The sequence below is a fragment of the Solea senegalensis genome, linkage group LG4, assembly GCF_019176455.1.
Source record: "Solea senegalensis isolate Sse05_10M linkage group LG4, IFAPA_SoseM_1, whole genome shotgun sequence".
Classification (NCBI taxonomy): Eukaryota; Metazoa; Chordata; class Actinopteri; order Pleuronectiformes; family Soleidae; genus Solea; species Solea senegalensis.
The window spans coordinates 12668909-12696046 of record NC_058024.1 but is presented as its reverse complement, the minus strand read 5'-3'; the positions used below and the strand labels follow the sequence as shown (position 1 = coordinate 12696046).

The window sequence follows — 27138 nt, the reverse complement described above, 5'->3', positions numbered from 1 at the left end:
TTACTTGGTACCCAAACCAGACATACATATGTATGGAAACTGTACACTTACTGTGTGGATTTTATTCCGATATTCATGTTTCAGTGCAAGAATATCAGTGGGTGGGATATACGGTAAAAGATTGGCCTTCATGCGTTTGTATAAAAATACAACTTAAGCAAGGGCACACACAGCAAGGCACAGATCAGTGCTGGAAGGTTCTGCAGCAGTCCCTTTGTTTATCAGTAAATAAAACAGTTATTGTCATGAGATTTGTATGACAAGATACTGAATCTCAACATTTTTGCTCATTTCCTAATATAAAGGCCAGCTTTAGAATGTTTTTTTTGGAGCCACAATTGATGCTAATGTCAGGCTGGTACTCCCATAGATCACTCTAATATTTAAAACTAAGCCTTCTGAAAATACATGTATATATATATATATATATATATACATATTTCAAAGCTTATCACTGCATTCATTATAGGTTTTGTAAATGTATGTAAATAAATATGTATATATATATATATATATATATAAATATATATTTTCATAACATTATAACTACAACTATTGTAATCACAGTGTTCAACGCTTATCCTAGACCACGAAGCAGACCACAAAAGCAACTACAAAAACAGACCCAAAACGAGCTGAAAGAATAAACCAGTGAGAAATGGACTTTATACTATGCCAGTGTTTTATGCACATTATGAAACATTTGGTGTATTTTGGCCGCAAAAAATAAAGGAAAGCAGTATAAAAAAAACACAAGTATGGGCTGTCTCAGTCTGTCTGTGTTTCAGCTTGTCACATTAAATTCTTCTTGCCACATTTTACTTTTCCCAGTCTAAACTTTAAAAATGTTCCAAATCTGAGGCCGAGGTGATAATGTTTGCATTTGTGAACACATCACTCAGCATTACTTACTTATTCCAATTTGTCTGCGGATACTATCCGGTGTAATGGCATCAGATCTAGAGCTCTTTAAAAGAGACACCCTGTAAGGAACAGTGAGAAGCGCTACTATTGTTTTTTTCAGTATTAAACAAGTACAAAGTCGAGAAAATACTTATGTATATGAGAGAGTGTGTAGAAGTGTGAGGGTGACATTTTCATGCACAGTAATCCCCATGATTAATAACATTTCCAGTACACTGGTAACCAGCCACCAGATCTGGCAGAGATGAAATTGCAATTGTCTGCAGTTCAGAGTAGCAGACAACAAATAAGCCTGTGGCAGTGCAGTTGTCTGCTTCCAATTCAGTGGCCTTTGCACATTTCAAAATCCACTACAGCAGAGTCTGTGGGGGAAGATGGCTCCTATTTTCAACAGATGTTCTATCCTGAGCTACTTCTGTATGAATTCCAGTAAATGTCAAAGCAGTATACACCTTTCCTAATTTTCAGTCACGCCTTTGTGAATGCTGCTTTTAACAGCTCCCGTCTCCTCCTCCTCCACATGGCAGAGTTGAACTAGTTTCCAGTGACAGGCGAATTATAGGTCTGTGCTGCTCGCATGGGACAAGGCGGCACTGAAGCGCAGCAGCTCTGCGCCGATAACACAAAGCAGAATATCTGAATGTACTGGGACAATTAATGATATCAACGGTTTTCCATCTTATTGTTAACATTTGAGACGGATTTGAGAAGTTCAGTTCAGTCACATAACAATGACAAATTGAAGGAATCGTTACTGTAAAACACAATGACAGGTTGACGGGTGGACGATTTAAAATGTGGGCCATCTCATTAGTTCAAAGAAAATACAGTGATGTGTTACATAACCTGCTCCCTTCATCGTCGAGAACCGACCCAAGCCTAAGAGAGCACTAGCCAAGCTTTTATTTTTGTGTCTGTTCAGACCTCATCTGTTTTGGCTTGCCCATGTAACTATTCTATTGTTTTGTCTGCACCCATACCATTCTTTAAAAGTTTGATTTAAACTTTAAATGACTGGAAATGGGACAGCCCTACAGTGTCATCAACCAACTGCCCAAGTTGGTGTGGATTTCTGCAACTTTTTCTGTTTATTACTGTCTCGCTGTCTGTGGCCATGAGGATTTCCTTTTCAGTACACATTAGCATGGAGGCCTTGGAGTGCTGCTGAGTCAGAGAGCTTCTTAGCCTGTTCTCAACCAACTTTAGTCTGGCGAAGCTTCCCTCAGACAGCTTGAGTGGTTGGAAGAGTCAACAGAAACTTTTCTGCCAGTCCAATTACAGGGTTGGCATCAACAAGCTGTGCTGTGAGAGGGTAAGGTTAATGAAAATGGCACACTTTTTGCCCTATGTTTGGCGCAATATACTTTAAAATGGCGCACCTCCATCCTTCTCATCGCATAGTTGTATCTCATTACCTCTCTTGGGGGTATAAAACCACCAGACAGCCAAGGGACCAGACAGCTGAGCATGTAACATCCTAGAAGCAGCACCTCGGAGAAGCGCTTACTCAGGGATTTTTTTTTTTGGGGGGGGGAACAAGATTCTGAAATATCCAGAATGTTTGGCAGCTGAAAAGTCACTCAGTGTCATCTGACGAATGCTGTGTCTCAATTCAGGGAGTGACTCCTTCAGAAGGTGTATGAGTACCCGTGTTCCTCAGCCAGGTAGATTGTGGAGGCTGAAATAAGAAATAAGACAGCTTGGTCTACCAAGGATATCTCCATTGCGTTCCAGTTGTAGCCCACAGTGCTGCAGCTGGATGCAATGCAAATGAGTTAGGGCCAATATACATAGAAACATGTCAAATTTAAACAATGAATCATGTTTTTAAAGATTTAAATATAAAGCCATGTCTCATACATTCAAATCACTGTCTGATTAGTTCACTCAATGCTGATTAAGTCTTTTAGCGCCACATAACTTTTTTCAGTTTTGTGTCTGTGACGATGTTCCCACACAGAGGGCCACATTTTCTGTCATATCTGAGCAGGAGAAGCACACAACGCGAGTAAAGAAGCACTTCAGCTGAAAACTCCAAGAAGCACCCAGCAGCGGATGTTACTGCTAAAAATAAACATGCACATTCAGTATAACGTTAAAACCCTATTATACTTATGATTTTGGCTGCCTGTGAATATGATTGCGTGATCTTGGAAATGCTGCTGTTTCCTTTCACCATGCAGCCAAATAAAGTTTATTGGATTCAGTCCGAACTCGTAGCGCTGTTAGGAGACAGATATACAACACATAACTTTCCAAAGTACCATGGAAACAACAGTAGATGACTAAGTTATAGACTGTTGGACAATAGAGGCTGCAGACTGTTTTTGGTAATTACCAAAAAATTGTTTTTTTAGAAGTTTCAAGGCATTTTTTTGTCTTTTTTGTTCTGTTACCTATTCAACTCAGTTAAAGCCTGGTAGTCACATTTCAGAATGTGTTCTACAGTTGTTTTGTTGTTGGTTGTTTGTTGCCATTATCTTGCCATTTTCAGTTTCTTTTGAGGCCAGCGTGTCATCTTCTAAATTCTCTCCTGTCATTCATTCCGTCATTCTGAGCCGCTTTCCTGGAAGTGCAGTCCCAGATGTCTTTTTCTTGTTGCCAAACCCACAAATCCATCAGCTGGTCCTTTCACTCCTTAAATTCATTGACCCATTTCTTCGGTCAGCTCTCTGTCCCCTCAACCTCTCAACAATTGGGACAGAAACTTCAGAGGGATTTCAATGTATTTCCTTCCTTTGATCCTCACTTTTGGCTTCACTCTCCTGTTTCCTTCAGTTGATTTCACGGGTCAGCAGGAGGTCAGCAAACTATGAATCTGCAGATTTACCCAAACATCCAACAACCTTAAGCCTCTGTGTCTCAGCTATTTAATGTCAACCATCGAAAAGAGGAAAGAGACAAATGACAAAACAAGCAAGTGATTTGCGAAAAGGGCAAAAACCCAAAGCTTAATACAAACATGGGCCTTCTTTAGTCCCTTCTTTATTTAACTTGGACACAACTACAACATGGCCATCTGGAGCGATGTTCTGTGATGACTGTGTAACAAGTTCAACAAATGCTGCAGTTTATATGCCCACTGCTGAATAGGTTTTCCAGTTTCCCCTTTTCAATGATGAACAGACTACAGCGGGTCTGCTTGCAAGGAAAGTCATTTCCTTTACCTTAGGCACCGAACATACAGGCCCAGCGAAGGTCTGTCACCACTCTTTGTCGTATGCCAACTGTCCGAGCGGTGTGTCCGTGGTCTTACCGAGAGCTCGGTCCTTAGTCCACTACCTGCTTTTACCTGTGTAAAGTGTCTGCACTTGTCTCTTCCCGCCTCTGCAAATGTTTGAGAGGAAGGGTATGAAAAGCGAGAGTCCTGCATGTTCTGTCTGCCAGTGCCAATATCAGAATACAACGTGAGAGAGAAATGCTTAGAATCCGTGATCATGTCAACCACAACACTGGGCTTACCCGGACTGAGTTTACGTAACACATGTTTCAGTAGCAAAATAACCAGTTGTTGTTACAGGTTCTTTGGTCTTGTCTAAACTTTACATCCATAACTATACTGTATTTTATGAGCCATGCGCTCCCACCTTTGGGATAAGTGTGAGAGTTTACACTCAGTCACACCTGACTTATTTTGACATATTATCACATAGCACATTATCTTTTATTACCCAATAGTAAAAACTTAAACTCTACTATGGAAAGGAATATTCACTGCATACAGATATATATTATAATAAATTACATATTCAAGTACGGACTATTGACGGTCTTAAAGTTAAGTATTTTCTTGATTTGGCCTTGTGAATCATTTTTTTTCTCATCCTTGTACTTTTTATTATTTTTACCTGGCCTCTTCAGCACCAATTCACCTCTTTATATCATCCATTTTTCTCTTTTTAAAATTGTCCACTGACAGTGATTGCTACTTCACAGGATGGAAGGACTTTTTAATCCCCTCAGGTGGTAGCATTTTATTTGATCCCCTGTCATCCAGAAGCTGTGCTGTAGTCTGTAAAAGTTTGCATTTTGGTTAACCGACGTGACAATGGTCAAATTAAATGATTGTGTTTCCAACTGGGCATCTGGCCCAACAATTAAGCAGCACACTGGGAATGTTCCTGGAACTCCTGATTGGCCACTCATTGGCTACAGACCAGCACTTTGAGTAAACACTCAGGTGTTCAAACAGGGCTTGGAGCCATTTCACTCCTGGCCTTCCCTCTGACTGTCTTTATCTCACCGCCTCTGCAAAGACTGACTCCAGTACTCCTTTGGCCCCAGGCTTTTACTCTGTGGACTGTCGCTGAATGTCTTGCCTCCGCCTGTAATGCACACACACGCACGTGTACACACATACACATACGCACGCAGACACTTTTTTGGCTTGCTCACAGCTCGTCTGAGGTGTTTTATGGTTCTCTGGCAGCTCAGGAATGTTGTGATTGACAGTGACGGCAGAGGGATCGTCTGTGGATGAGTTGAGTAGGAGGTCAGCAGTGCACAACTAACTATATGATTTTCATTGAATAAAAACAACAACAAACAAAAAAATAAAATAAAACAGCCAGGGACACCTATCATAATAATAACATTTTTGAATTGTAATATTTGTTGCTGTGTCAGCAGCTGCCTCTGCTCACGATGTTTACTGTGTGATATATATATTTCTTTTCATTTGAATCCAGATGACTTGGCCGAGCACAAAGTCAGCTGCACTTACAGGACATGAGATGCTTCTAAAATGTCTTTTTTTTTCTGATGTAGCCTTCAAAAGCCTCCGCTGTTTCACATCAAATCCTGTCCTTGTGGTTCTGAGACGCTGTGTCATTTATTGTCATCCTCAGGTGTATATGGACCAGACGAGGGCTGGGCGTCTGCCTACCCAGCGTGCAGAGAGAGAAACCAGTCACCAATCAACATTGTGGACCATGATACCAAAGTATCTACAGAGTATCAGGAACTGACACTGGAGGGCTTTGATAGTGAATCCTCTAATAAGACATCAATGAAAAACACCGGCAAAACAGGTACAGTAAAGACTGCACTGGCTCCAGCTGCTGATCCATTTCCACCTGGTTTATAGTCTCTTTATTTTTGTGGAATAAGCTTTTTATCCTCTCATACTGACTTAAATGTTTGGAGTTGTTAAAATATAGAGTCAGCTAGATGTTGGACATTTTTAGAGGAGACAGAGAAGAAGTAAATAAGCTTAGGGTGATATTATTTTTTTATCGCAAGAAACACCTTTTAAGTCCCGAGTGTGTAATATTTTTTGAGACTGTATCTTGCCTTAGAGCAGTGTTAGGCAACATATTTTTGCTGTTATTACAGCTTTCATCTCCTTCCAGTACATTTTTGGCAAATGACTGATTAGACACAGGTCCGAAAGCTTAGTGAGAGAGTAGTAATACACGTTAACCAAAAAAAAATAAGAACAATTACTACCAAGAACAATTAAGACTTACATTGTGAAGCATTACACCCACTGTGAACAATATTACTTTTGAGTATTGACAGTTTTACTCATGAAATGACAAGTAGGTTGGAAGAAAAGAGGATATACGATGGGGATGGATAGGAAGTGGGAGAGAGATGAGGTAGCACATGCAAGGGCATGAATTATTGTAACTCCCTTTTGAAATGAGTTGATTTCTATCCTTAAAAATATATATACTGTATATACTGTAGCATCTTGTGTGGGTGTCAGGTGAGACAGTAGGCATTGCTTTTACATTTGTTTTTCCCCCATATCATTTTTTCCTTTTACTTCAAGTAATTGTTAGTTGACTTGAATATTTGAGTTATATTTGTCCCATATCACTGGTGCTATGTAAAACAAATAATAATAATAATAATAATACAAAAACATTGAAAAACAAGAACATGACAGCACATGAAGGTAGTCGCTTAAACGGGCGAAACTTCTACAACAAATAAATAAACAGTGCTGATGCTTTGCACTAATGCATTTAACATTCTAAAAGCAGAGGACAGTCGATACCATCAGCTGTAATTGGTCCAAAATGAAGTAGGTCAGTAACCTTGTTTCCTATGCTGAGACTGCTTAAGGTCTTACATAAGGCAAGTGTTTGTCAGTCATAAAAACATATTAAATGTAGAGAAGAGAACAATCTAGTCACTGTTTGTAATCAGTCCAACAAAATAAAGTGGGTCAGTATCAACACTTAAAAGTATGTGTCCAATTGTTTCTTAAAAGTATGAAAACAGAATGAGCTCTAACATTTTTTCTGCAGGATTTTGCAGCGTGATGTAACGCGAGAAAGGTAGTACATACTAGAATGGAATGGAATACAGGGAATAAAAGGAGTGGAGATTTTGTGGGGACAAAATAAACAAGGGATAATACTTTCTGTTGCTCCTTTGTCTTGTCTCACACTTAAAAGAAGCCAGATATATCCCTGACAAACATTTCCATTTTGACATTCCAACTCTGTATTAAACTGTCATGGTGCAGGCAGGTGAGGACCCAACTGAAAAGCCCATTGCAAAAGTAATGAACAAAAACAACCTATTTAAAGGTAAAAACACAGGAAAACAAAATCCAATACAAAGGAAAAAAGACTTGGAGCACAGAAGAACAGGAGAAAAAAAAACAGGAGCACATAACAAACACCAAACAGTCGATCCAACAAAGAAGACTCAGTACGTTAACATACACAGTTTAGTCGAGCTAAGTTCAGTCTGATTTCCAGCATGTTTCCATGACATTTAAAAAAAACCCAAAACAAATTATTGTCTTAGTTGGACTGAAATCTGACTTTTAACATGCATGTAAACTCACTGATTGAAAGCGCAGAGACTATACACCACTGTTTTAAATCATGTGCCAGTGCTGCTTTTGCATAACTATGGTGCACATGTAAAACTTTAAAATCTATAAAAGAAAAGAAAAGAGCAAGAGATTTTGACAGGAACTCCGAACACATGGGAAACTAAACTAGAAAACAAAGTAGGCAGATTCTGTTTCATGACTCGTGTAGGCAGAGGCTCGGTCTGGTTTCATCTTCATCACCACTCTCTGAAGAACCTCAAAGGAATACGTGATGGCTTCTAGATACTCAAGGTTAACATAGTCGATAACAGCATGGCAAAGCTGCTCGTCTTGAATGGTGTGTCACCCAATGGTCTCCTAGATCTACAATAGGCTTTACACGGCTAATTTGAATTTCAGGCATATAATACTGAAGAAAGAAAAGAGCAAGGAAGACACACTGTCATGTTATGCATTGGTACTTCCCAGAATAATTTAAAATAATATCAGTCCACATCATAAACAACACACTTCTTATCTCACTGTCAATTCCAGGCTATACGACCACAAGAACCATCCTTTCTCAGACCCTTTATGAGTACATTTGGCTACACAAATGAAATGATACCTCTTGGTATCCCAAGTGTGTCAACGATGTAGACCTTCAGGAAGTAGCTGGAGGCTCCGCATCCCATGTGAACTGAGGGAATCAGGAATAGTCAACCAATTGTCAATAGTCATCCCCACTACCAATAGATGGGAAACTATTGTTGCTTACTGTTGTGTCTGAAAGATCATCTGCTGGAAGGTCATTGTCCGTCAGGTTGTACAAGTGATTATTGAAATTTAGGATCCTCAAATTGCAGAATGAATCCTCCCCTCGGGCTAGGATTTGTTTGAAAGGCCTGTTATTGTGAGAATGTTTTGCAATTGAAAGACGTCTGATTTCATTTTCTGATACGATGACTCACAGCGGCCTTGTAGACCATAAGGGGAAAAAAATACATTTGCCCTTAAACCTTGTATTAATCACAATATAGGATTCACCCAAACCTCTCCAAATCATTTACTTTCCTTTTCGCTCCTCACAATGAAACATAGGTGTTAATGGCGTGTCACAAAATGAGTTAAAAATGTAAATGCTCATGCTACATAGATGTTGAAAGTGTACATGTGATTTAAGATCAAGCGTACCTCCTCTTTTTTTTAGTCAGAATGAAGAAGTGTCTTGGATAGTGAAACGTCTTTCACTCAACCAAAGCAAGTCAAATTGCCTACAGCTAACTCCTGAAGTGCATCCCCTATTTGACACTTAAGAAAGTACTTGTAGAACAGGGTTCTAAACGCATATTCAACAGCTTCAATGTGTATTAAGGTTTGCCTTTTTTTTTACTTTCTCCCCTGATGTCCCTTTCTTCAAAGCAAAGTTTGTGCATTTGTCTACTGCTAATGATGACATCAATTTCTCACATCTGCACTTATGCTCCTTCAAAATATTCTCAATCACCTGCCCAGTTATTTGTCCAACACCAATTTCCATAATTGCTGACTGTGTCACATGAATTATGCTATTAATTGCTGACTGAACTTAATGTATGTATGTGTTGGCAGTTGAGGTTGTGACTAGACAGAGTCCCTCCCAAATGGGCAGTTCACAGGCTCTTTCGTTCTCAAATGTCTCATTAAAACAAGAAAATATTGTTTGTTGGTCAGTTCAACTATTACTCGTAGTAACTCAGCAACTACTATTTCTCCTGTTTGCTCCTTTTTATATGCTGCTCACCTTCTTTTATAGGATTTAAGGACTGCTGGAGTAAAGACAGACTTGTCTACCGTATCCATGATTGACATTTTAATGACTAACACGTTTGTCACCGTTAATATAAACTGCATTAAAAATGTCCTCCGGCCAATGCAGACTCATCTAAAACCCTGCAGTTCATTGAATGGCCATGAGGTGGCGACTCCACTGAAAATGTGCCTAATTTATTACATCACTATAAAATGCCCTAATGCTATTTTTATTTTTTTTTTTTTTTAATCTCAGTTAAAATATCAAGTAATCTTCAATCCAGCTTGATCACCAGGGAACATGTCACAGAAAGATTTGGTTACACCACGTTACCACTTTGTGCTGTTACAGAATGATGATCAAATGACCTTTTTGTTTAGTTTAATATAATGAAAGCTAGACCTTTATGTGTCTTGGTAGAGTTAAAATATTGAATGGTCATCACTGCCCTTTGTCGCGTACAATAGATCATCCTCCACAGATTCTTTGCATGCATCACACAATCGTTTCTGAGCCGTCAAAAGCAAAAGAAAAACATCACCCATGCAGCAATAAAATCTCCTCTCAAACGTATCTATTAGTACTATTTAGTAGTCTTTAAATGTGATTGTTGTGTGACAGGAGGATTCCTCTAGTCACTAAAAAGAACATCATGGTTGAACTTTACTTAACTGCTCTACTTAACCGTAATTGTGTACTCAAGTTTTCTTCTCCAGAGGGTGATTATGGTTAACATCTGGATGTGCTCACATTCACTTTGAAAACCAAATTAAGTCATTTAGTAAATGCGGATAAACTGTTGGGTGGCTGCACTGCTTAATTTCTTTGCCCAGTCCCTTTAATGATGTTATCATTCATGCAGATTTCAGCAACTACTCTGCGGCTCACAAGTGATTGAAATTGTTAGAAGTCTTAAGATAATGCTCACTTTGTCTTTGTCGGCTTCCTCGTGTCACCGCAAGCATGTAGTGGACTTCAGTGAAACGCTTAGGACCACACACACAGCCGCGAGTCAACAACAGACCGCGGTTCAGCGCGAACGGAAAAAAGCTGAAGCATGACATCTCCGGTAATCCCGGCTCATATACTGGCAGGTGCCTGCACGTCAAACATCTGTTGCATCTCTTCCCTGCATATGAAACAAGACAGGTGCAATATGCAGCGAGTCATTGATGATGAAGATTACACATCCCACTTTCATTCAGACGTGCCACAATCCGTATTAGCACAGCCATGGCAGGTGTCACTGCCTGTAGGATTCAGCAGGCCATCTGCATTCGGCTCTCTTTGGCACCTTGACGACCCTCCTTGTCATCCACCGGTATTTTTCACAATTCCAGGTTGTCACTAAGATGGATGATTCCTTCCCCTCTGTGGAGAAAGGGAGTTGAAAGGCTTTTGAGAGGCACAGGCCACAGGTGGTTGGCATAGCTGTTGACAGCACTCTCGAGTGCTACCCAAAGCACCGCACAGCTGTGTGTTTAGCACGGTCCCGTTTAACATCCAGTCATTTGCTCAGCCAAGGATATGTGATTCATCTGTGATGACACATTTGAATAGATTTCCAATTTGTCCAAAGGCCTATTGTTGGGTTTTGGTTTGCAGAAATGGAGCTTGTCTTATTAACCCAAATAATAATGTGAGACCTATCAAATAGAAACATCACAGCCATTCAAAAACATCATCTAATAACATTTTTGTTGATACATCTAACAATGGAGAAAAGCTTTGAACTCAGGAAATGTACACGGACACATCTAATGGCCGTCCATCCAATAGTCGCTGTGACATTTTTAGTCTGCCGCGTCCAAAGGCGTCATTACTTAAGTGGTATCTCGTGATTCAAATATCGAGTTAGAGAACTAACGAAAAGAAAATTAATTAGTTATCTATCTGAGAGAGGCAGTTGAGAAGATTATTATCAGTTAATTATTTGTTGTAGTAGCTCCGCGCAAATACTGGAAACGGGGAAAGTGTAATCATGGTTCTCTGTGAAGGGAGCAAAATCTACTAACCATCACTTCTTATCCTTGATAAACAATATATTATATCGGAGTATTAAAATAAGTTGCCTCAATATTTCCTATCCAGGTGTTTCTCGCAAGATACTTGTTCAGCCAAGAAATAACAACAACACTAGCAGTAACTTTCAAAGTAAAAAGAAAATAAATTGGCTTTGGAAATTAGCGGGGGGAAAAAAATATGCTGTGAAACATTGCACTGAAAATCCTCTTGCTATTCTGTGTCTGTCCCTATAGATAGATGAAATGAAATCAATAAACAGCTGCGGGCTGTATCAGTGTACCTGTACAGACATGAGAGTGATAACAGTCTTTTCATCTGACTCCTCAAGGAAGCAAATAACACAACAAAGAAAAGAAAAAAAAAAAAAAAAACCTTTCCTTTGTACTGATATGTTGATATTTTGATGTAAAGATGACCTTAGCTTAAATATTTACTTTACAGCAAAGCACAACTTCACTTTCCATTTAGGGGCGGGTGTTTGTCTTTGAGTGACATTTCTGACAGTTAACATTCTTCAACTTTAAAGCGACAATGGACAACTTTCGTGTCCCTACCTGGTCCTGTTTGCTCACTGTCATGAAGACACAGTTGAAGTAAGATGTACTTTTTTGGTTATTTCTTGTGTCAAAGTAAGAAAGGTGAACCCATTCATTGTTTTGGATAAAGAATGAAGAGTTGTTCTGCAGTTGTTTTTCCACAAAGAAATATGGCCATGATCAACAAAAGAAGAACTTAGGGTAATAGTACTCAGTACAGTGCAGTAGCAATATGTTAATAGTATAGTTATCATTTATGTTTACAGTAATCACTAAGTAATCACTTGGTAATAACAATGGAAACGTTTGTGATATACAAGGGAGGATAAATTCTAACGTTCTAAAATAGTAATTATCAATTTTGATTTGCAGATATTTTCCTGAGATGATTCAACACTAATACACTAATATTAAATATCATTTTTTATCACCAAGCTATTACCTGGATAGTATGGGCTGTTGTAGTCTATCCCTCCCACCACACTATTACCACTGTTATTATCAAGCTGAAAATGTCATTAGAAAGATGGCAGTACCATGATATAACCTCTCTATTACATAATTACTATCAAAGAATTAGTATGTCAATACTTATGAAAGAAATACTTATAATACTTATAGGGTGCCAACATACACACAGAGCAGTGTCATTTTTTATATCACCAATACACTGTGCACTCAGTTTTAACATCATGATGACAAGTTTGAGAGATACAATTAATAAATCATGGTTAAGCTCTAGAAGTAGAGCAATTGACCTCATTGACCAACTGGTCATCATTTTTCTGTGTGATGCTTGTCAATTGTAACATCATAATGTATCTATATTGACTTTAACTGAGCACATTATTGCACCTGGAGAACATCTCTTCCATTGTTGAGTTCCCCCACGGATATCCTCATCTCTTGAAAACATCAGAGTCACACATGATATCATTTTGTGTTCCAATCATTCACAAAAACAAAACAAACAACACATTTCAACTCCCAGTGAGTTTCTTCAACTTCACTGTTAAGTTTTGAATTACATCATGTTAGCTGTTTTGGTGTTCCAAACAAGTAGCTGACTCTTGTCCTGGACCATCCAGCCACATACACATTAAGGCAAGCATTCATGTGTTACTTAATTCAAGCATGAATGCATATGAGACAAGGCTGGTTATATGCTAAAGTCAAGCTGTGCACTGACGACAGTATACAGTGAGCCGCCTATAATAGCTTATTGGTAAACATGAAATAAGCGATGAGTGTAATGTAATATAAAATGTGAGAGCCAGCACTGGGGCAAGCGTGGCATGAAATAAATGTGCAGTCGTATAAGCTTTGCAGAAGTGTGGCTAAAAATAAATAGAATGTTGTATAGTGTGACAGTGGTGGGATAAGATTTAACATGAGGGGAGTGAAGTCTACACTGGAAATAATAGGATAGGGGAGAGAACTGCTCAAATGATTTCCAAGAGGCTGATTTGGTTTCTTGTCAATCAGAAGTCCCAGCCAGTTTCCACCTGCATTTGAGGTGCTGAAGCAATTTGTGAAAGGGTAACTGGTAGGACATTTGGTGGTTCCGATTATAGGCAATTTACAATTTGTTATTTTTTTGACCAACACCTGTTGCCCAGCGTATCATTTTCCAGCCCATTGGAGACTTTTTGCACCGATATCCTTGAATACACATAATCATAAGATGTGCTCCGTATGTTTGATCCATCGAGCTGACTTTCTGACATTTCCAAACAAAATATTTGATACAGACATTAAACACATCCATTTGGAACACGTGCATACATGCACATTATTGGATCAAACATTAAATGTGTCCTCGGCAGCGCAGGAACAGCACTGTGTCACATGAAAGAAGCTGTCAGTCATCTGCACCGGCTGTTCAGCGGCAACAATGTCGATGATTACTACCTGTTGTCATGGCCTCACTGTCACTTACTGTTTGTCTCATTGTTCTTCAAATCTGTGCACATGACACAACAGAACCCTCTGATGCCAGCAGACATTAATATTTACAGCTGTTACATTGACAAACAGCATAGTGAATTAAATACATTACTCTCAAGTGCTATGAGGTAGAGTTTTTGTATCATATCTGGTCTGTTTTTATTAGGGTTAGGGTGGGTTAATGTGACATAATTCAGAGTTCCATCCAAGACTCCCCCACCCTTATTTAAACACAAAGCAAATAAAAAAAAAAACGGAAATGAATGAATTAAATACTTTGTTAGACTAAAATGTTAGGATTGCTGTCAAAAAGCACATTTTATCGGAGGAGCTCGTTAGTGTTGTTGGTTCTTTTTTTGGTTTCTGTTCAGACTCGCACGTCTTGGCGCATGTTAGTGAAATGTCCTCGTCTATTTTAATGCAGACTGACAGAACATTTGTCACCTGCACTTTTCACCTGCGCTTTACATCTGCTTTCTTACACAGCTGCTCTTTAACTACATGACAGCATCAAAGTCACAGTTGCCGCTCACCCCTAGTGTATTTTTATCGAGGGTTACTTCGTCGATTGTTTCTCACACTGTGGAATGGCTCGTGCTATCTTGAGGGTCTCTTATCCCCACATCATTTTATACAGGCAATTTGAATATGCCAAGTGTTCTGCTAAAATCCCCCATAATGCTTGGCTTTTATTAAGCCTCACATACATAATACTGCCATTTGTTGCTGCAGCGGGAGCATTAATTATACAGTTATCCACTCAGGCAAATGTCAACTAAATTTCAAAACAGCTAACCAGAGGAAACAGTGTGGGGAATTAAAAATGTGGCTCCTGCAGCTGTTTATGAGTTCCTGGGGCTCAAGTCATTCGATGTTAGACAGCTGATTTGCATTTATGTTGGATGTGAGCGTGAAGGCTTTAGTTATAGAACGGAGGCGATTAAATGCATCAGTGCTGGGAGTCAGCTATACATGTCTGTTAATGCTCTCATGATGAACACACATGCACACATAGATACACACACGTCACACACCTTACCAGTTATCAGCAGCACTTATGAGTATCATATATTTTGACGCTCATTATTAATGACAATCGGCTCTTCTGTCTCACATTAAGTCTTTTTGAAATGTAACCACTGTCAAGTATTTGCATAATCCTTAATATTGTGGTGTATTTTAAGTTGTTGTGGAGAAAATGGATAACATCCACCGTGGATGGCTTCAGCAGCCTGTTTGTTGCGTTCACTGTCCTGTCGTAAATAGCAAACTCCGGTTCTAAACCGAAACACTATGTCAATTACTTTTCAGTTTCTACCTCTTCGATTCCTTGCGTCTTCTTATGTTACACCAACTGTCCTCATGTCTTTCCTCCTGCCTGACAGCTCCATCTGCAACATCCTTTGTCCAATATAATCACTATCCCTCCTCTGCACGTGACAAAACCATCTCAACCTTGCCTCTCTGACTTAATCTCCAAATTGTTCGACCTGAGCTGTCCCTTGAATATGCTCATTTCTAATCCTTGTCCATCTTGGTCACTCACAACTTTAAATCCTCAGCATCTTCAGCTGTGCCACCTCCAGCTCCGCCTTCTGTTTTTAGACAGTGCCACAGACGTCTCTTAGCTGTACATCATAGCGGCTCGCACTACTGTCTTGCAAACCTTCCCTTTCTCTTTTGTTGCCATCCTTTTGTCACACATCACCAATGACACTCGTCTCCACCCTGCTCGCACTCTCGTCTTCAGTTTCTACTTATTATTATCCGTTATTTTTACTAATTTTTATATGTTAATGTAATTTCATTGAACCAAGAAAACAACAACAACAACACCATTTGGAATTCACTCTATTTAACTCTATATTTAACTAAAACAACTTGAAATTAACAATTAATTAACCTGAGCCCGACAATCATTTAAAAACATTAATGTGACATTAAAGCTGTAGTAGGCAGGGTAGTAGTCTATTATACCATGTTTTCAGCTCTTTAAATGTGAATATTTTCTACTTTCTGGCATATTTCAGCTTTTTAAATTTGAATATGTTCTACTATCTATTAATTCTAAATATCAGAAACTAGAAAATATTCACATTTAAGAAGCTGAAAAATGACAGAAACTAGAAAATATTCACATTTAAAGAGCTGAAAAATGATAGAAAGTAGAACATTTTCACATTTAAGAAGCTGAAATATGACAGAAAATAGAAAATATTGACATTTAAATTCACATTTTTTACGCTGTGCCGTGTTGAGCGAGCGCTCGGGGAAAGCTGCGTGCGTGCAGCGGTCTGCAGTGCATTGCATGTTAAAATGAATAATTGCAAACATGCAAATACATGTATTGAGCACAGAATATATTTTTGTTTGCTTGAATGAAATTGCGTTTTGCTCGCATATAATTTCTCTTCAAAATGTGATTTCTGTGCTTGCAAAATATATTTTTCCGTGCTCAGAATCTCACATTTTACCTTCATGAATGTTACGCCGTATAACTCCAAACATTCCACCAAAGTGCTGTGTGTGCACGCCGCCTGCTCCCTCTGATCTATCGTCTATCGTCATTGGTCAAAGTGTTCTGTCACAGGCCAGATTTCTTTTTATGGATTTATTGATGAATGAAGCCAAAAAATGTGTTGCCTACCCCACCTTTAATGAAGAAAAAAACAGACAATGGCAGCTGTTTCATGGACTTCTTTGATAAGTTGACTTTCTAACTTGTGGACCCGACAGTGTTTTGTTTTTTTCTATCTGTGTTACCTGCTACAGCTGCCATCTGTTCACTGTGAGGCTCATTACATGTTGTGGGTTTGAAATTTATATTTGCATATGTGAGGCATGTATGAGTTGGATTTCATTAAAGAGATTGTGTCTCTTCCTCCTATAGAGCCACCATACCTCTTTGATTTTCATCTGCATAACACCAATTTTTCCAATTACCTTGTGACCTTATCTAAACAGATTGTTATCGACTTCTTATCCAGTCCATTGTCTGAGAGAAGACATAAATAAATGGTATATTGTGAATCCAGTCGCATTACAGTAAAGGTTTATTACATAAATGTATAACTGCACCTTCAGTTTACAACATAAGCAGAACTGCAATATACTGTATATTGTGTGCACTACATCAAGTTAGCATATGTCAGCCTTTAATTCAAGTTCAGCATCCCACTTTAGCTATTGAGATTAAGGTAAAACAGTGTTTAAAATGATCATTTTAATAATGCAGCATATTATTTAGTATTAATTAATTAATATTATGGACCATTTTAAATGTGACATTAGGAGTTTTTGACTGGTCACTAAATGTCAGAGCCAAAGACTTGCCAGGGTAGTGTATGTATATAGTGTGTATATTTTGTGTATGTGTATGTATATTTTATTTAGGTGGCACCGACAATGAAGACAAAGATCAGTAAACAGAGGCCTCAAAGATAATTGTTGTCTGGCATCTTTTGGACAAGGACGGTCTGTAGTCCTCAGTTGACTAATACTAGGATGGTGACAAACAAGCAGAGGAGGCAACTTGGAAAACAAGAGAAACTTGGCTAAGACGCGGGTACACAGCAGAGGCAGCAATATTATCTGTTGACTTCGGTGAGTGTGGGATGTGGCTATGCTGGCACGTTGTACTCTTTTGGAGCTTGTTTTACGAAAGTGGAGATACTTACAAGGTAGAACAGGTGTCATGATTTGCTCAGAGAGCCTCTGTCTGACAATATAATGGCAATATAACCAAAAGAAAAACTAAGAACCTGACAGATGTCACACAAGACCTGTGAAAAGACACTGAGGGCAAAAGGCAACCATCATTGCCAAAACTTCCAGCACTCAGTTGGCTGAAATGCAGCATCACACTGTGTTGATGTGCATAACATTAAATCTTAAACCCCTGAAGCCTTGTCTACGTTCTCAACTGTGCACTGAGAGGAGCTGATCACCAAAGCCTTGTCCCTCACAGGGAAGTACGCTGCCTGTGATGTCCTGATGAGGTCCGAGGACAGCTTTTGTCCGTGGCTACACAGTCCCACATGAGGACACTGCATTGGCTCACCCTGCTGACATGTTAAAACCTCTCATCGAGTTTAACAACAAGGCTGCGCAGGAGAGAAAACCTTCACTCATTCACTCACAAGATTCAAGGGGTTTACGGGAATGCTCAGCCTCTGTGTTGTGCAGCTCTTGAACAGCGTGATTTGAACGTGTTCCCACTGGCATCAGATGCACCACAGGCAGCCAGAGAGCATGCTGTATTTGCTGAACAACTCAAGACTTTAAATAAGAGGGTTGGACATGGACCTGACACCATTAGGGGGCTTAGCTCCTTTTGTTGTATTTTTTAACCCTCTGTTTCAGGTTTACTCAAAAACAAAAAAGAAACACGTGTGTGTGTGTGCGTTTAAAACAGAGGGGAGACTGACAGAGACAGAAAGACGCAAACTCAATGAACTCACCATTAAGATTGGTCTCTAAACCTGCAGGCTTTTCTTTGTTGTGAATGCCCTAATTCAAATCCCTCTATAAGGGGAGAGGGGAAGAGACCGCTATAACCTTATATTCTCCAATTTCTTTCCCCACTAGCTGTGTAATTAGGTTCCCTCCGTACTCTCCCATGTTTCATGTCCACAGAGAGGTGCTTGGCCTTTCCACTTGTGGCCGCAATTCACGTCATACTAAAGTGAGGATCCACGTCAGTCTAGCATTCCATGCTTAGATTTTTTCAGCTCATTGTGACGCCCCCATTTGTATGTCCTTGTATTCTTTAAACAATGGGTTATACAGGTGTGGATGCCTTTTGTCTAATTATAGTATGACCAATGGGGTACAGTGGAGGTGAACAAGTGGAGTATCCCACTGTACTTGCAAATTCCCCATGCAGCCTTGCTGCTGTACCCACTTTTGTTCCCAATATCCAGTGACTGATTAAGGTCACAGAGAGTGAGTAAATGTCTTGCCTCCTCGTCACTGCACGCGTGAGCGGGCGGGAGCGCGTCGCGGAGATGCGAGCGCAGGTACCTCGGTCAGCCGAGACAGACGACGTGTTGTGTCCTTTCATTCCCTGTGGGAGTGGGACTGGGCCAGCTGACCTTCAGGTAGAGGATCACAAGCGGTGACACCCGCTGGCACAAACAGTGAAACGAGAGCGAAAGACCCAGATGGAGAAAGAGAAGACCTCATCATTGCAGTCAAGATGAAAAATACCCATGACATGTTCGATGCGGACCATCCCCGGGCATTCAGTACAAACCATTACCCCAAAGCACCGCAGAGAACAAAAGTGGCTATTGATGATGATGATGATGATGATGATGATGGCCACCTGCAACTTCAGAAACACAGTGAGCATTATTTAAATGGATTTGGTATGCAGCAGCATGTGAAGAGCCATGTAAAAATGGCAACACAAACAACAGCTGTGATACAAAATGGCGCCCAGCTTCTGCTCTCCCCCAGCTACATAATACATGGCTAACAAGACAAATGTCCCTGTGCTTTCTTTCTCCATGAATAATGCATGGCTTCTGCACAGATTCTAAACAACAGATGAGCGTTTTATCTGTGGAAGGATCACCTGGTGGAGTTGCTGCTGACTGCTGTGATGGAGCTGTGAAATCAGGGCTGCATAACCCCACTACTCCTGCACAGCACTAGTTTCAGTCGCAACTTGAAATTGTTGATCTTGCGTCAACTACGTGTGGATGAAAAGACAAAAAACGTTCTTATCATTCTCAAAGTTATTTCCTGTTTATTGCTGAGGAGCAAATAGAAATGTATTACAGTTAATGAGGTACCACACACATCTTACATCAACAGCAACTACCCTGTGATAGAAAGATACAAAGACATGATTCGGTTACAGACCTCCGAGCTTTGTCGTGTACCTAATGATAGCTACCAGATTAAAGTGTTTTCTCACGTTTGGGGTGACAATCGTGACCAAATTGCAACACCCCAGCATATGTTAATGATTAGTTTGGAATATTCCAGATATTCCCAGCATCACCCTTAATGAGCAGTTAATGAGGTTTAGCTTGTTAACCTGTGTGCCAAGCTTGTTTTTTTTTTTTGTCTGTGTGTGGGAAATTTGATTTCTGTCAACTTCATTATAAACAAATGTCTTTTATGCCAGTGTCCAACTTACTGTTGCAGAAGAAGGGACATAAGTGTGTAGGTCATTTTGTTTATATCTTCTAGTTTGTGTAGAAGATATAGTATAGTGTGAAAAGGCGCAATGAAACAGAGGAAACACATTAGGTATGCATTAAAAAACAAAAGAAAACAACAATGTGACTTACTTAAGCCAAAATAGTTGACATTTATTATAAAGTAATATTCTTTACTTACACTTTACATATACTTTGATAATGGCAGGACAGTTGCCTTTTAGTAAAGAGCTTTTGCAGTCACAGTATGAGTGGTATATTCAGTTATGATACATGGATTGTGTCGTTAAACAGCCTTTTAGTGTACAAATGTCTCTGTGGTAACCTTATCTAATCACCGTCTTTCTTTGTTTTTTTCCTCTCACTCTCCTCACCTTGTGTTTTACCTTGCATTTCTAAAGCTGAGTTTTGATTGATGGGATCCTCTCATTTTCATCTGTGTCAGCAAACAGAGAGAACATAAGGGAAGGTGATATGGAAATGCAAATGTTACTGCATGGCTTTGGGATAAACAGAGCCACGTGTTTAGTAAGTTTAGCATTACTACGTAACTGAATAAAGACAGAGGGTTTATATTTTGATAGTGCAGCCTGAAAGATGGGGCAGTGCCAACATCTGGTGCACATCACCATGTGGAGGCTCAGTCTCTATCATGATGCCCTCCCTGTCATAAACTAATATGTAATTGTCCCAGTAAAATATGCATTATCCTGCTTGCCTTTCTCTGCAGCAGTAACATATACAAACACTTTCAAATCGGTTCAGTGTAGAGCCCGCAGGTGGACTCATAAGTCCTTTGAAATGTCTTTAACTAACATTACAAACATTACCTACTTCATTGGCTTTAACAATCGATCATTAAAACTGCAGGAGTAGCAGTATAGTTGTTTATGTTTCCTGATTCGACTTGATGTGCCAGAGCTTTGGCTGTGAGAATCCAGATCTAAATATTTACACTCACATTCTGGGGGATTCACACTTTCTTTGTTGGACATAGTTATACAGGGCCATTTTAGACTAAATGACTACTTCAGTAAAATGTGTAATGCAAGAACAATGCTGTCTGTCATTCATCACCATCACAGTTCACAGCATTGTAGTTAAACTAGACTAGGGTGAATACATCTTGCCTGTTTCTAACTAATGCATTCTGTGTCATCAAACATGTGTCTTTAAACTGATTGTATTGGTTTGGTTACTTTGGTTACCATGTTCAACCCTCTTGTTTGTTGCATTAGCATACTGTGTTCCTCTGTTTTCAGGTGTACATGATAATTCATGATTCACACTCTTAGCCACCGCTTTTATGAAATGATGAACCCGTTTGCCCTCCTCACCCAAGAGCTCCCTCTATAAATGGAACAGAACAATCTAATGTAATGGTGTGTGAGGCGGCCACACTGATTAATGGAACATGGGAATTGTCTCAAAGCCATTTGTGAAGGTGAAAATAAGGCCCTCCTCTCAATTTTCAATGTATTTTAGCGATATGTGATGGAATAACAAAGGATTCTGCAAGGGCAATTTGTAGTGCCCGAAGAGAACAATTTTGCTTGGCAAATTAGCCCTTCATTTGAGAAGTTGCCTTCCAGGCTGATGGAAAATGACAGAAACGGTCTTGTGTGAGCACTCCTCATTCATGTCCACCTTTAAGACGTCGCCTGGACACATCTTTTTGGTCTGTGTCTCTTCAGAACCAAAATAGTTTTCACGGCGTGCATGTGTCCTCGCGCACAAGTTTTGATTGCGTTTCCAGTCGTCTTTGAAATGTGCCTTCACGTCAACAGACACCAATTTCTGTCATCTGTTTCTTCAAGAGGAATGATTATAATGATTGCTGCAAAAGTTCTTTATGGGTTATGTCTGACGACTTACTCTTTCTTTGCTCTTTCTTTTGTCTGTTCTCCTTTCCTTTTTTTTTTGCCAGTGGCAATTATGCTGAAGGATGAATACTTTGTTCGAGGAGCAGGCCTACCGGGGAGATTTAAGGCAGAAAAAGTGGAGTTTCATTGGGGTCCCAGCAACGGATCTGATGGATCTGAACACAGCATCAACGGCCGGCGCTACCCTGTGGAGGTAAGCTCAATTTAACAGCCTTGACATATTCAGGAACGAGCCATTCCTGACAGCAAGTACTTTCCTTGTTTTGACAGGGATGTAGATTCTGTGATCTACATCTTAGAACACTGCCACGCTGGCCTCATTATAGTGAATGGAGTCCTCAGCTCTGTTCTTTTAAAAAAAGACTGTATATAAAATAACATCATCACGATAGCAGGAGAACTGTAGGCAAATGTTTCATAAGAATTCTGATCCTGATTTGAACACACACTTGCACACACGCAAAACCATCATCATCGTCATCATTGGTGGTCACTCGAGATGAGTATGACTGTCTTCTCCATAAGGCTGTCCGCTGATGGCTGTAGAGGCCTATCCGTGATCCACATACATTTTATCTATGCATGCACACAATGTTTCTACAGTATGTTAGTGTCTCAGTATGAAACAGCCTCCACTCCTAGAGCAATAAGAATAATAATAATAATAATAATGATAATAATACATTTATTTTGTGGCTGTTGTGGCTGGGTCTCATGTCACATTATGCAACTCCCTCCCAGTGAAATCATTGGCTCGTCCCATATTTATAAAGCTTCAAGTAAGATTGTGCTTGAAATAAGTTTTAAAAAAACACCCACACTTTGGTATTTCGTACACCCATAGATTGTATAGGCAACAACATCCTCTGAACACGAAGGTAGGGGACAGTGTGGCATTTGGCATTAAGGTCACAGATGCACAGGTACTTTAGTGTGACATCAAATTAACCACCAGCAAACGGTCAAGACCAGGAATTATCTTTTTTTTTTATTTTGGCGTGAGAGGCTCTTTTAGCATCCAACTTTAACTTTTTCCAACTAAACTCGTTATGATTTAGTAGATATGGGTGTGCCTTCCTGTGTCTGTGTATTTGCTTGTTATTTGTTTGCATCTGTCAGTCTCTTGAATGCTGAAATGTCATCCATCGCTCTGTCTGGACCTCTCGTAGACCACTGCCTCTTTGCTACGGCTGGCCAAACAGATGAATATGTATTGCTTGACATTTGGCAGATCAGCTCGCCGACAGATCTGCTTGATATTGTAATCTTCTCCTTCCGCTCCAAACTCTCTCTCTCGCTTTTTTCTCGTCTCAAACCTTTTCACAATGTGGCATATAGGTGCCTTTGTGTCAGTGGTTGAGATAGCCCAGTGTGGTGGTGATGCATTTATCCCCTTCATTTGATTTTAGAAGTACTGCTTGCCCGCAGGTGAGGAATTCAGAGATTCTGCTCAAAACACGCAACCTCAATTCATGACAAACCAGTGTGGATCTATGTTTCTAAATCGATGTGAGACGTCAGCAAGGCAAAGTTTCCTCGTATTGAGCTTCCACACACAGAGTACAACGTTGATTGGCAGGATGGCTCAGCTAAGATGATTTTCCTAGGGCAACAACTGAGCCTGATCATTTTGTGGTGATTTGTTCAAGCTTGGTAGGCAATATATTTTTGTTGTTAATGATCAATAATTCACCAATCCTGAAATTGACTTCTGCATGTCCTCCAGACTCTTTTTTTTCAGCCTTGGAGAAAATCTGGCATGGGGAAGGATATTTTGACCAATGCACTCCTCTTGGCTGTTTTACTCGTAGCACACCCACATCCCATCTGTGGAAGGGTAACTATTCCAGCATTGGAAACAACTGCCCACGCTAAAAAAAAGCAACCAAAAAAGTAAAAGAAGCTAAAAGAGAGTCTTACAATTAATGGGCGGAGCCTTTCAGAGATAGAGATAGCCTCAAGTTATTTTATGTGTGTGAAAAGTGTTCATATTTTAGGACCTGGAAAATAAACCAGATATTATATGCGGCTGAATATCTGAAAATTGAGGTTTCAAACTATTTTTATAATTTATTTAATGGAATTATATTACTATTAGTAGTAGTAGTAGTAATAGTAGTAGAAGTAATAGTGGCAGTTATACCTTGGGTATAATGAAAAGTTATCAAAACAACTTTACGATCATTCTTTGTGTGGCATTAAGTAACACAACGCCTCTGCATTGGTGCAAACAGTACATTAGCTTTGTTTTCAGTTGTAATACAGCTGAAGGACATGCTATTGTAGGGCTTTAATCACGGCACTGTGATTCTGTGATATTTGTGATTGAGGTTATCATTCCATCAGATTCTCATAGTACCATCCCATGCCTATTTCCCATTATTATTTCCTGGTGGTGTATGTGAATAAAGACGTTCCAGTTGGCCAACACCCAAGTTAATTCACTCCAAGTAAGTGGAGGCATTAACCTAACGGTGTGTTAGTCAGTGCGCAGCTGACCTGTGGCTGGGATTTATCCTCCTGTTTTCTCGTAACATACGCGTTCATATACATAGAAACAAATATGGAGACTGCAGTGTTGACCTTACCCGATGAATTTTCACCTTCCAATTAGACACTTCAACCTGCATCACGTCTGCTGCCTCAGTAACTGATCAATGTGTGGTCGTTCTCACTTATCTGGGATGAATGTGGGCCAGGACCTGTGTGTGTGTGTGTGTGTGTGTGAGTTGCAAGAAAGGTAAAAGTAATTCCAGATATGACAAAGCAGTGACCTGCATGCTCAGGGCAAAGGAGGCTGAGTGCCTCACAGAATCTTGATTATGGTGTAGTCAGCTCTGTGATTCACTGGACGGAGAATGTGATACATTGTGAATACATATACCCATAGTGCTGTACATCATTTTTACAGCTGCAGGTTCATTGCAATGTTTCCTTCTTTGTTTGTGTACCCAAGCGGTTCGCAAACTTTTTTCTCCCTAGGGCAGATACAAAGATTTCAAGATTTGTGCATGCTTTAAAGTCACCTAGAAACATTAACACTATAGTGCATGAATGTCCACTGTCTGTCCCCACAATGCCGATCAAGCCTATTAGCTCCGCACGGCTCTCTCTTTCTTTATTTCTTGGTATAGCTGTGTTTAGATTGTGTTGCCCGATGACAGCCTGGAAGTGATTTCTCTGAGTCAAGTTAGACAGAGGAAACAACGACATTGTGCCAGTAAAGGTGTTGTCTGGCATGTTTTTTGAACAAATTTGGATTAACTCCTCAGATTTGGATGGCCTCAAACACAGTTTGGCCCCTTAAACATTCAATTTCACTTAACCCAACACACACACACACACACACACACACACGTTATGTAAGCCTTGAAAAAAAAATCTTGTCATACTGCAACTGTGTGTCACCAGAGGAAATTTAACCACTGGGTGCAAAACATGTGCTACCTGTGTATCAAGGGTGAATTGTTCTTACGACACTGTAACATTCTCTCAGCATGTTCTCTGATGCTGCATCATGGCCACAGCACCAGTGGTGAGATAGGGACACATGTTTTGATTGCTCTCCAGCACCTGGTTCACTGTTATTGTCTGCTGCTACACCGCACAGTGTTTTCTCTGCAGAGAGAGAATGGAAAACTGATATATGGACTCGCATGCATGCACACGCAGAGAGCATGGCGCATGTTTCCACTTATAGCTGTCATCGTCATATATGCTGTCATAATAGCTTCAGTTTTGCATGTTTCTGTACCTGTTCACTAATCACATTCAAGGATCATCGATTATTTGTCGCTTTAATGCTCCACGTAAAAAAAAATGTTTTTCACGCATCCACCAATCAGTGATTCCGTGCAAGACAGAAGACAAAAACCATCTTAGAAATAGTAAATATTTTGAATATAAATAGAGGAACAATTCTCATTCTGTCTCAGTTTGTCAGATTCTCTGGTTAAGCGGTCAGATTAAGAAAGATCAAGGATGACATCGTTGCCATAGGTGAGATTAGTAACTGGTGCCCCCACCACAACTGGATCACCACGAGATGCAATATGAAATATTTATGTCATAAAATAAAATTGCTCTTCAAATGTACCAGCTATTTTTTTTTTTTCCATATTAAAAAAGGAGAATAAATTCTTAATGATTTTGCCTGAAATGACCTTCTGACTAATTGCATTCTAAGTGCATCAGATGGTGCTGGCCAGTCAGCAAGATCTATAGGTGTTGCCTTCATGTACTCACATACTTCAGGATGTGTTCCAGTTGATGGGCTGCAGTCTGGTGTAAAGTGTATCAGAAGTGGATGCTGTGCTGGTTGTTTCTTCACCTGCAGGTCAAGAATCAAGGTGTACATGTACATGATTGCAGTCAAAGGATTAGTACTGAACTACTGTAACTACGCTAACTAGGGTTCTATAATAAGCCGCTTTAATGTTTCCTATAGCTATTTTTATAGAGCTAAGATTACCAAAACTACTATTGGTGTAGAGCAGGGGTGTCAAACATACGGCCCGGGGGCCCGCCAGAGGGTCCAATCCGGCCCACAGGATGAATTTGTTAAAATGTCACACTACGATTACAATCTAAACGTAATGTCAAATGCAATATTTTTCACTTCCAGATACCTGTGACTAAATGCTTGTGCCTTTATAGATCCAGTGTGATGTGTAAATAGTAAATTTAGGCATGATATTGTTGAAATTGCACTTATATTTCTCAAGAAATGTCATGTTTTGTAAAAATGAAGTTCTTGTTAGTCATAGGTTATTATGCTATTATTTTACTGGTCCAGCCCACTTGAGATCACATTGTGCCGGATGTGGCCCCTGAACAAAAATGAGTTTGACACCCCTGGTGTAGAGAATATATATGTAGTTTGTCAAAAGGAAAATGTATGTAGAACCTGCTTTGGCAATGAGTTTCATAAAAGTTGAGCTAACAATGCAGACTTACATACTTACCCCTCTCCTCTCAGTCACGTTTAGTCACGATGGGCTGCTCTGCTTTAGTTAGCAATATTGTAGAGAATGATTCACAAAAGATCTCCCCAGTTGTCAAATTGTTAGTCATGGCACAGCATTTC

General features: G+C 39.7%; 1 protein-coding gene across 1 annotated transcript in view; it reads left to right on the top strand.

Annotated features, from left to right (window-relative positions):
• The window catches only part of ptprga (protein tyrosine phosphatase receptor type Ga), a 353219-nt gene that overhangs the window by 217604 nt on the left and 108477 nt on the right, over positions 1-27138 (top strand). Inside the window, exons 3-4 of the mRNA XM_044023374.1 lie at positions 5772-5954; positions 22097-22245. Of these exons, the coding sequence (XP_043879309.1) occupies positions 5772-5954; positions 22097-22245 (332 nt within the window). The remainder of the gene's footprint in view (positions 1-5771; positions 5955-22096; positions 22246-27138) is intronic.